This window comes from Microcaecilia unicolor, chromosome 14 (genome assembly GCF_901765095.1).
Source record: "Microcaecilia unicolor chromosome 14, aMicUni1.1, whole genome shotgun sequence".
NCBI lineage: Eukaryota > Metazoa > Chordata > Amphibia > Gymnophiona > Siphonopidae > Microcaecilia > Microcaecilia unicolor.
Genome location: NC_044044.1, coordinates 7,734,144 through 7,745,304, shown reverse-complemented (window position 1 = coordinate 7,745,304; position 11,161 = coordinate 7,734,144). Strand labels below are relative to the sequence as shown.

At 47.8% G+C, this 11,161-nt stretch overlaps 1 protein-coding gene across 1 annotated transcript; it reads right to left on the bottom strand.

The window, feature by feature from the left end:
- Nucleotides 1-4,445: 4,445 nt before the first annotated feature.
- On the bottom strand, nucleotides 4,446-9,589 carry LOC115458249 (vomeronasal type-2 receptor 26-like). The gene is made up of 3 exons (XM_030188112.1): nucleotides 9,350-9,589; nucleotides 8,884-9,007; nucleotides 4,446-5,350 (listed from the first exon to the last, which is right to left on the bottom strand). The coding sequence occupies exons 1-3, from the start codon at nucleotides 9,479-9,481 to the stop codon at nucleotides 4,446-4,448; spliced, it is 1,161 nt and encodes a 386-aa protein (XP_030043972.1). The 5' UTR covers nucleotides 9,482-9,589.
- Between the last annotated feature and the right edge of the window lie 1,572 nt (nucleotides 9,590-11,161).

Sequence of the window (11,161 nt, the reverse complement as noted above, 5' to 3'; positions counted from 1 at the left end):
GCTGGATGAACCCTTTCCGAAGATTCTCCTGGATATACTCTCGCATAGCCTTGGCCTCTCCTCGGGACAATTTGTACGGGCGGCCTCGGGGAGGAACCGTATCGGTCTTCAGAGTAATGGCACAGTCAAAAGGCCTGTGTGGGGGTAGTACTTCTGCCTCCTTGGAACTAAACACATCAGCAAAGTCTCTATAATCCATGGGCAGGGAACCCAGCTCCTCGGTTCGCTCCCCGGGCAAAGTATTTAAGGCCGGGCAGCTCCCACCCCGGTCCTTACAACAGGTCTCCTGACAGGATCTTCCCCAACCTTGAATCTTTCCCCCGGCCCAGTCGATGACCGGGTTGTGGCGGCGTAGCCATGGCAAGCCCAGGACTACCGGGTGGATGGTCCGGGGTAATACTAAAAACTCGGCCTCCTCCAAATGTCCCTCCCCTACCTGTAGGCCCAGCATAGGCGTAATCTCAGTGACCGGCTGGGGAAGTGTAGTGCCCTGGATGGAAGTTATCCGCAGGATAGGCCTGCGGGGAAGCGTGGGCCAGCCCACCTGCTGAAGCAGTTCAAGCCCAATAAAGTTGCCCCCAGATCCCGAGTCCACCAGAGCCCGAGTCTGGACCGTGGTCTCCTGCCAGCGTAAGGTCACTGACAAGATAAGCAAGGTCTCAGGTAGGGGAGCAGCGTGCCCCAAGAACCCTCCCCTCAGGGTGTCTTGGGGAGCGCATTTCCCGACCGAAGGGAGCAATTCCGGAGGAAATGCCCAGCCTGCCCACAGTATAGACACAGTCCCTTAGACTGACGGAATTCTCGCTCGGCGGGGGTCAAACGTTGCCGACCCAACACCATGGGCTCCTCTCCGGGCTCCGTAGAGTCCCGGTTCACCTGACGGGGCGACGGTCCCTTGCTCGTCCTGGCGGAACTACGTCCCCACTTCTGCCGCTCCGCCCGGTCCCTGGCCCGCTCCCGGAATCGGGTGTCCACCCGGATACAGAGTGATATGAGGGCATCCAGAGACCCAGGGGTCTCCCGTCCCGCCAATTCATCCTTGATTCTCTCATGTAACCCCTCTCTGAAAATGGCCGTCAAGGACTCCGGGTCCCAGCGCAACTCGGCGGCTAAGGTACGAAACCGGATGGCATAGTCGGCCACTGTCCCTTCTCCTTGATGAATCCGAAGCAGCTCGGATGCCACGGAGGAGGGTCGTCCCGGAATATCAAACACCATCCGGAACCGGCGCTGAAATTCGCTATAATTCCCCAAAAGGGAATCGTGCTGTTCGTCCAGAGGGACCACCCAGTCCCGGGCCTTCTCCGTACACAGGCCCATGACGTAGCCTACCTTACTCTGATCCGAAGCGAAAGCCTCCGGTTGCATCCGGAAGGCTAGATTACACTGATGAAGGAACCCTCGACAACCCTCCGGGTTCCCATCGTATCGTGCTGGCTCAGGGAACCGAGGTCCCACGCGGAACCCTCCCATACGGGGAGCGGCTACGGCCTCTTGGGCCGTAGCCGCCTGGTTCTGTACCTGAAGCGTGGAGAGTTGGGAGCAAACGTTCTGGAGAGCCCCAGACAGGGCATTAAGCTGTTCCTGTTGCTGCTGGAGAACCTTGGCCAGGTCCCGGAGATCAGGTTGCGTCGGTGAGCTCATGGCTTCCGTTTTCTGTCGTGGTCCTGATGCCACTCTGAGGTAGGTGAGCTCTTGAGTTCTCCCGAGCTTGACTAGTCCCAGGAGATAACCGCGCCCCCGACTCTTCACCCGCGGCGACCGCCGTTCACCGAGGGTTGAGCCCTCAGCTGCTGGCGGCCAGCGGGACTGCTGGAACCACGGGGTGACGGCTGGCCTAGCGGGAGGTGGACACAAGCACAGTCTAAGAAACAGCTGGCAAGACGACTAAGCTCCACAAGGAAAACACAGTCTAGGAAATGGCTAGCAGGACGGCTAGCTCCACGAGGAAAACACAGTCTTGGAAATGGCTAGCAGGACGGCTAGCTCCACGAGGAAACACACAGGCTTGGAAATGGCTAGCAGGGTGGCTAGCTCCACGAGGAAACACACAGGCTTGGAAATGGCTAGCAGGACGACTAGCTCCACGAGGAAACACACAGGCTTGGAAATGGCTAGCAGGACGGCTAGCTCCACGAGGAAACACACAGGCTTGGAAATGGCTAGCAGGACGGCTAGCTCCACGAGGAAACACACAGGCTTGGAAATGGCTAGCAGGACGGCTAGCTCCACGAGGAAACACACAGGCTTGGAAATGGCTAGCAGGACGGCTAGCTCCACGAGGAAACACACAGGCTTGGAAATGGCTAGCAGGACGGCTAGCTCCACGAGGAAACACACAGGCTTGGAAATGGCTAGCAGGACGGCTAGCTCCACGAGGAAACACACAGGCTTGGAAATGGCTAGCAGGACGGCTAGCTCCACGAGGAAACACACAGGCTTGGAAATGGCTAGCAGGACGGCTAGCTCCACGAGGAAACACACAGGCTTGGAAATGGCTAGCAGGACGGCTAGCTCCACGAGGAAACACACAGGCTTGGAAATGGCTAGCAGGACGGCTAGCTCCACGAGGAAACACACAGGCTTGGAAATGGCTAGCAGGACGGCTAGCTCCACGAGGAAACACACAGGCTTGAAATGGCTAGCAGGACAGCTAGCTGAGTGGCTTCAAACAAGGAAACGGAAGCACTGGATCCCCTCCGTGCTTCCGTTTAAATTCCCCGCTCGTCCTAGCAGTGGAACAGCTGGAGCCAATCCTCGCTGCCGGGGCCGGCAGCGGGGCCCTGATTGGTGCTCCCCTCCGCGGGGCGGAGTTCCTCCTAAGATGCGCCAATCCGGCGCGAGTGGGCGGTGCCTCCTCGCTGGTCCTGCTGCAGCGAGGAGGATGCCGACGCCGGCGCCGCCATTTTGGCCGGCGGATCTCCCTCTCCGAGGCCGGCGCTAACTCCCCGGGATCGCCGGCCTCGGAGCAAGTTGCAGCTGCTGCGATCCCCGTGGGAGCCCTTCCTCGCTGCCCCGTCCTCCTCGGGCGCTCCAACCACCTGTTCCGGCCCGTGGAGCCCCAGGTAAGGGCCCGGAACGGGACAGCAAGTGTGTATGTGAGACACAGTGTGAGAGAGAGAGTGTGTGTGTGTGTGTGTGTGGGCGAGAGAGAGAGTGTGTGTGACACAGATTCTCTGTGAGAGTGAGTGTATGAGACCAAGCGAGTGTGTGAGTGACTGTGTGGCACATAGAGAGTGAATGTGATACAGTGTGAGACAGAGTATGTGAGAGTGAGAGTCAGAAAGACATTGTATATGAGAGAGAGAGTGTGAGCAATTCCCCTCTCTCCCTGAGCCCTGCCCTCCCAATCCATGGCCATCCATGTTTCTCTGTCACCTGCCCCCTCCATTCATCCCTATCCAGCATTTCCCCTCTCTGCCTGAGGCCTGCCCTGCAATCCATATCCATCCATGCCCATCTGTCCCCTCCATTCATCCCTATCCAGCAATTCCCCTCTCTCCCTGAGTCCTGTCCTTCCAATCCATGCCCATCCATGCTCCTCTGTCACCTGGCCCCTCCATTTTTCCCTATCCAGCATTTCCCCTCTCTGCCTGAGGCCTGCCCTGCAATCCATATCCATCCATGCCCATCTGTCCCCTCCATTCATCCATATCCAGCAATTCCCCTCTCCCCGAGTCCTGCCCTTCCAATCCATGCTCCTCTGTCACCTGGCCCCTCCATTTTTCCCTATCCAGCATTTCCCCTCTCTGCCTGAGGCCTGCCCTGCAATCCATATCCATCCATGCCCATCTGTCCCCTCCATTCATCCCTATCCAGCAAGTCCCCTCTCTCCCTTCCATGACCCCCCTCGCATCCATGCTCCTCTCTCCCATGTCCCAGCCTGGCCCGCCCTCTTTCCCCCCCCCCTTCGCATCCATGCCCCCCCCCTTCGCATCCATGCATCCCTTTTTTTTTTCTTCTTCTTTTTAACTTTACCTCCATGGCGGTTCGTGCAGCGAAGCGTCAGGGAAGGAGGCGGCGCTCCCGACATCTAGCTTTCCCTTCGCTGTGTTCCGCCTTGAAGGCGGAACACAGCGAAGGGAAGGCTAGACGTCGGGAGCGCCGCCTCCTTCCCTGACGCTTCGCTTCCGGATTTGTTTGGTTTGAGGCGAGGGCGGGGCAGAGACGGCTGGCTGGCTTGGAGGCTTCACACCACGAATCCACGAACCCTTCAGCCTGGGAGTGACGTCAGATGGCTTCATGGCTTCAGGGCTTCATGGCTTCAGGGCTTCACGGCTTCACAGAACGTTGTCCTCAGAACGTTGAGGGTGCGTTTTATTATATTAGATGTATTCAGATTTCAAAATACAATCATTTTTAACAATGTTGATCAATTTTCAACTTTCCTCATGGGGCAGGGACACAAGATCATGCTAAATAAATCCTCCTTCTTATGGTGTTTTTTATGACATTTTTTTCCCTATTATATGTCCCCTTGTATTCAGGTCAGGTCTGAGCAGAATAATGTAACACTTGGGGATGAATATACAACCCAGTAGTCCAGCACTAGAAGCCAAAATTGCAAATATCTCCACAGCCACCATGTATTTGCCTTTGGTGCTCAGGTACGATGGGATGAAGGACACCCAAACACTGCAGAACACCAGCATGCTGAAAGTGATAAACTTAGCCTCATTAAAACTATCTGGAACCTTCCTTACTAGGAAAGCCACAATGAAACTAAGAAATGCCAAAAAGAACATGTACCCAATCACACTATAAAATGCTGTAGTGGACCCCTCATTGCACTGTAAAACCATCTTTCCAGTAACAGACTGTGTGTCAAATTCAGGGAACGGAGGAGAGATGAGCAGCCATACAGTGCATATCACAATTTCACCAAAGGTGCAGAGAAGAACTAGATAGCTGGACACTCTTGTCCGAACCCATTTTCTTAAATTGCTGCCGGGCTTGTTGGCACTAAAGGCAATAACTACGGTAACAGTTTTTGCTAATACAGTCGAAACAGCAATTGTAAATATTATCCCAAAAGCAGATTGCCTGAAAAGACAGGTCAGTGTCTCAGGCTGTCCAATGAATACCAAGGCACAGAGGAAAGAGAACATGAGGGAGATGAGGAGGATGTAGCTGAGGTTCCGGTTATTGGCTTTCACTACTGGTGTGTCTTGATATTTAATTAAGATTCCCAACACTAGGACAGTGATAATGAATAAGAGAATAGAAACTGAAGACAAAGTTTCACCCAAAGGATCATCATAGGACAAGAAATCAATGTCTCTTGGTAAACACTCATCCTTCTTCTCACTGGGCCACCGATCTTCAGGGCACTTCAAGCAGTTCTCTGCATCTATGAAACATACATTTCTTAAGGATTAATTTGTAAATATTTCATTACCAACAAATCAGTGAGAGAGTTGGGAGAGAGTGTGAGGGGAGATATAGGACTTGTGGGGTGGCAGGGTACTAGGCGGGCCAAGGGCACCACCTCATCTCTCACCTCAGGTGACAGACTGACTTGGGCCATCCCTGTGCACAGATACACAAAGGTAAGAATGAAAGGCATAAAATTAGCTGGGTCATTTTTTTTAAATAGTTTGCATATGCTTCCACTATAGCATGTGGCTGTTTTTTCCCCCAGCTAGGTCTGTGCACACAATCACCCCTATTCTATAAATGAAGCTCATAACTGTGTTTACAGAAATATGGATATTTGCCCAATTTGTGCACACAATTTAATAGGGCAATGAGCCAATTAGTGCCAATAATTGAGTGCCAACAATTGATTACTGGTCTTAATTAGCCACATCTAAAATTTTTGACATGGATCCTTGTGCTAAGTGCAATTCTATAAATGGCACCCAATTCAGAATAGAGAATATTTATTTATTTATATCCCACATTTCCTACCTATTTGCAGGCTCAATGTGGCTTACATAGTACTAGAGAAACAAATACAAGGTGATATTGTGGGCAAATAAAGGGTCCATTTCTTTCAGGCATAAGGGGTTCAGAGAGAGGGAAGGTTAAATAGTGTCCAATACGATCGCTGGATTTGCTGCGTTGCAGGGCGTTGGCACCTATGTTGGGTCAATAGTGTATGCCTTTTTAAATAGGTAGGTTTTTAGTGAGTTCCTGAAGATTAGATGGTCGTAGATTGTTTTCACTCCTTTTGGTAGTGTGTTCCATAATTTTCTACCAAAATAGGAGAAGCTGGATGCATAGGTTGTTTTGTATTTGAGACCTTTGCAGCATGGATAATGGAGGTTTAAATAATTTTTGAGATAATCCGGAACTGTTCCTATTTTGCAGGTCTATGAGGTCAATCATGTATCCTGGGACTGCGCTGTAGATAATTTTGTGGATCAGGGTACAAATTTTGAGGGTAATGCATTCCTTAATAGGGAGCTAGTGCAGTTTTTCTCAGAGGGGTCTGGCACTTTCGAATCGGGTCTTACTGAATATCAGCCTGGCTGCTGTATTCTGGCCTGTCTGGAGTTTCATTGTGAGTTGATCTTTGCATCCCGCATAGATTCCGTTACAGTAATCTGCATGGCTTAATACCATTGATTGTATAAATTTACAAAATGTTTCTCTCGGGAAGAAGGGTTTTAGGCGTTTAAGTTTCCACATTGAATGGAACATTTTCTTGGTTGGCTTTCAAGAGTAAGCTTGCGGTCGAATATAACGCCGAGTATTTTTAAGCTGTCTGAGATAGGAAGGGTATGGTCTGGGATTTTTATGGTTGTAGGGGTGATCTTATTGTATTGAGATGATACGACAAGGCTGTGTGTTTTTTTAGAGTTCAATTTCAGTTGGAAAGAATTTGCCCATGAGACCATGGTGCTCAAGCCGAGCTTGATTTCATTGGTAATTTCTGCCAAATCATGTTTGAAGTGTTTTTAGGTACCCCTCTCTAGATCTCCGTTGGACCCGTGCCCACGGAGGTGAAGAGAGGGTGGCTCATTCTACGTCTGTTAAATGAGATCTCGGCTTTCTGACTCCTAGCACCTAAGTGCATCTTTGTGTATCTACGCTCCCACATTATGGGTAAATGGGTAGGAGTTTCCTCGCTTATATGGATATTATAGAGAATAATTTTGTCTGTGTAGGTGTATTCAGAGAAATAAGTATGTAGCCAAGAAATAGGTACAGACTAGAGAGATAAGTGGTAATAATGATTTTAATTCTTACCCAATGCAAGTTCAATCAATCTGGCACGCTCATCAGTCAAAGTCACAGGTGGACCGACCGTAGTTCTGCCCTCTGGGTAGAGTTGGGGAAAGATTCCAAACTCTTCCCAATTTGGCAGCTCTTATATAGCCGTTTTGCTCATTATTACTGTATATTTTAGCATGCAAATCTTAGTTACTGACCACAGATCCTATTTCTCAATAACTGTCACTTCCTGAGTTGTAAACAACTTTTCTAAGATGCAGAGACAAGTATCCACAGTTTCATGAAAAGGACTCCATTTTATTGACCTAACTCCTTACTATTCCAGCCATTTATTCCTTTACCTGGGCCCTTAGACTGTATGTGGATGTCACACCAGATTCTGGTAAGGCTTGCCAACCGGTCCTGCTTCCGCAGGCACTCAGCTGCAAAGCCATCATCAGATTTTCAGGCCTGATCAGTGCTTCTTAGCAGCCTAGGCTATAGGGCTCTGCCCACCACTATTCCAGTGGAGGGGTCTCTAGCTGTAACACATATTAACAGAAGGGAATATAGATTGTAATGTCGTCTGCATAAATGAACGGGTTGAGGCCTATGTTGATTAAGGCTTTGGCCAGTGGGATCATCATTATATTGAAGAGTATTGGTGATAGTGGCGAGCCTTGAGGTACTCCGCAGTCAACTTTCCATGGATGCGATATGTTTGAATTTGATTTTACTTGATATGTTCTGGTGGTCAGGAAACCTTTGATCCGGTTAAGTATATGTCCACCAATCCCGAAGTAATCTAGTAGTTTTAGTAGTATTTTGTGGTTTACCATATCAAAAGCGCTTGACACGTCAAATTGGAGGAGGAGCATCTTTTTACTTGTGGCTATTTCCTACTTGAATTTGGCCAGAAGAGTGACTAGTACAGTTTCGGTGCTGTGAAGGGGGTGGAATCCTGATAGTGACTCATGTAATAACGAGAGCTTGTCCAGATATTCAGTGAGCTGTTTGCTAACTAGGCTTTCCATCAGTTTGACTACTAATGGGATGCAACTGGGCGGTAGTTGGTGAGATAATTTGTTTTTTCTTGGTGTCTTTTGGTAAATGGGTCTTATCTAGATTGCAAGCTCTTTGAGCAGGGACTGTCTTTTTGTGTATGGTGTACAGCGTTGCGTATGCCTTATAGCAATATAGAAATGATAAGTAGTAGTAATAAAGGGGTGAGTAAGATGCTGGGGCAGTTGTCCAGTTTACAGTGGGTATTGGAGAACCTATAAGTCACCTGTGTGACTGATTCAATGGAGAGGAGAGCAAATTTTGTCCATGTATGGTCTGCTGTGTATTCGCAAAAGGTTGGGTTCATTTCATTGATGAAGTTAAAGTTATCGAGGTCGGTAGTGTGCTGAGGGAATAGTGTGCTAGAGAATAGCTTTCAGTGCTCAATGTTTGGCACCTGAATTGGTGCCATTCACTGAATCTAGTCCAATATGTGTTGCTACATAGAATGCTACATTGTTTCAGAAGTTAAGAGGCCATAGCCAAAAATTACCTTTATTGCATAAATCTGAATATTAAATATGATGTAGGATGCATAGAAATATTTATCATCTTGCTATATCATTGTATTTTCTAAGTTTCCAGTACCTATAGATGTGTATCTGGATCACATTAACATTAGGTATTTTATATTTATAAAACACCGTGATGTGATTTGTCTACCTGTGGTATTAGAATACATCCCTTCAGAGCAGGCGACACAGTCAAAGCAGCAGACCGGCTTCTCAGGATCAATGACTTTCCTGTATCCAGGAACACAGCTCTCAGAGCACACAGAGCGGGGCACCTAAGGAAAGGAAGAAAGAGAGAAATAGTCATATTCCCCAATCAGCAGTTGCCTCTCTCTATAAGAGAGCTTGTCTGCTGTATCTGCTTCCAATACTTCTGATGTACTAATGACAAAATGCTAAATATCCCCCGGTAAATTTCAGAGGTATCACACAACAATTACATGAGACGTAATTTAAAGACAGATTGGGAATGTTTTCAACAAAGAGCAGGAAGATTTATTCTATAATTATAAAAACTTGTGATTGCAAACTTTTTCAAATCCTTTTCTTCCTCTGCCTTTTCTAAGCTGCTCTGTTCCCACATAATAAACCCTACTACAAACAGGATGGTGTCAGACCTGGTTAAAGGGAGTTTTCCATCTGATGGCGGTAAGGTTCACAAAGAGTTGCTTGTCCTTGGGAGCTGAGGACTTGAAACTTCCAACATGGATCCAGGCGGTTGTCATATTAGGGAACTGAAAGACCTGCATGATGTCATAGTGAGTTGCAACATGTCTTTTGTCATCAAAGAAGATTTCACGTCCATCTGGGTCTTTAAAGTGAACCTCTTTTAGGTATTGGTTGAGCTAGAAAGATAATGTATAGTTAGAAATATGTTTTTTAGAGAGGGCTGTCATGGGTGGAGAATGAACATAGTGGCATTAACCAGGTTGTGCTTTCATATTAGCATATTCTAATTGATTATCAGACACTAAGGGACCCTTTTACAAAGGTACATATGGTCCTACTCACGTCCAGCACGTGTCAAATCGGCATTACTGCCTGGCTAGCATGTACGCCTGATGGTAATTCCAAGTTTGGTGCATACACAAAACACGTGGTAGAAAATAATCGGCAGTTGGCACATGCATGGATAACACATGAGCTCTTACCACTAAGCCAATGGGAGTCATTAAGGGCTCAGGCTGTAAATAGACATGTGCTGGTTTAAGTTTTGCCACACATCCATTTCCTGCCCCCCGTCCCCCCAAAATACATTTTTTCCAGACGCAGTGGACAAATGGTTCAATATGAGCAGACAGAGTACCGTAGGCCACTTTTTGGTGCACCTTTATAAAACAGCCCCTTAATTTAAGAGCCTTTAGTGCATCCTAAATGGAAGGTATTAAAGGCTTCCACATTAATTTTTTTCAATCACTGCCTACTGATTCAAATATTTGCGTAAGGCCAGAAAAATATAATTTTAAAAAACATATTTTATGTCCACTTTAAGAAATGGGATTAGTGAGGGGAAAGTGCAGCATTAGCACTCCTTTTGTCTATTTCTTAAGGCAGCTTAGTAGAAAGGCCTCTTAACATGACTGCAAGGTGGCATTCACAAGAGCATGGGTATGTCATGGACGTGTTGCTTAGGGCTCTTTTTACTAAGTGGCAGTAAACCCAATGCAGGCTTACCGCTCGCAAAACAGGAAGTACCGTTCAGCCATTGCAGCAGCCCAGTGGTACTTCCCGTCTCTAGCTCACTGTCATTTCTAGCGCCACAAAAAAGTATTTATTTTTGTAGCACCGGAGTGTACCACAGCAGCCCAATGGTACTTCCCACCCCTAGCTCACCGTCATTTCTAGCGCTACAAAAATGTATTTATTTTTGTAGTGCCATAGTGTACCCGATGGTACTCGGGCAGTGTCACGCGATGACTGATTACCACCAGGTTATCGCGGGAGCCCTTACTACTTCCCCCAAAATGGCCGCGCTGCAAGTGCTTTACTTACCACATGACCATTTCCTGCAGGAAAGTGAGACTTCCTTTTACCCAGTACAGTAAAAGGTGGCATTGGCATGAATGAAAAACACAGGTCGACGCCACCGCAGACACCTCTTTGCCGCAGCTTGGTAAAAGGGGACATTAGTGAGGTGCACAAATTATAGATGATGTTGTACATAGAACATTACAAGCTTAGTTGAAATTTCAATAAGAAATCTCACCTAAATTTTGGTATGCAAAAGTCGATTTATGTTTGTATTTTATAAGTGATTTATGGAATAGTTGTTAAGTGTGGTTTTTGTGTCATCTAGATTTTAGCATCATTCTATAGGTGATTTTTTGGTTTCTGTTATTGTTCCTTTTTTTGTTTTTTTAAAGTATCACTCTGGGTCAGATCAATAGTTGGTGGACTCCAGGATCCTGTGTCATGTGGCATTTTCGAAC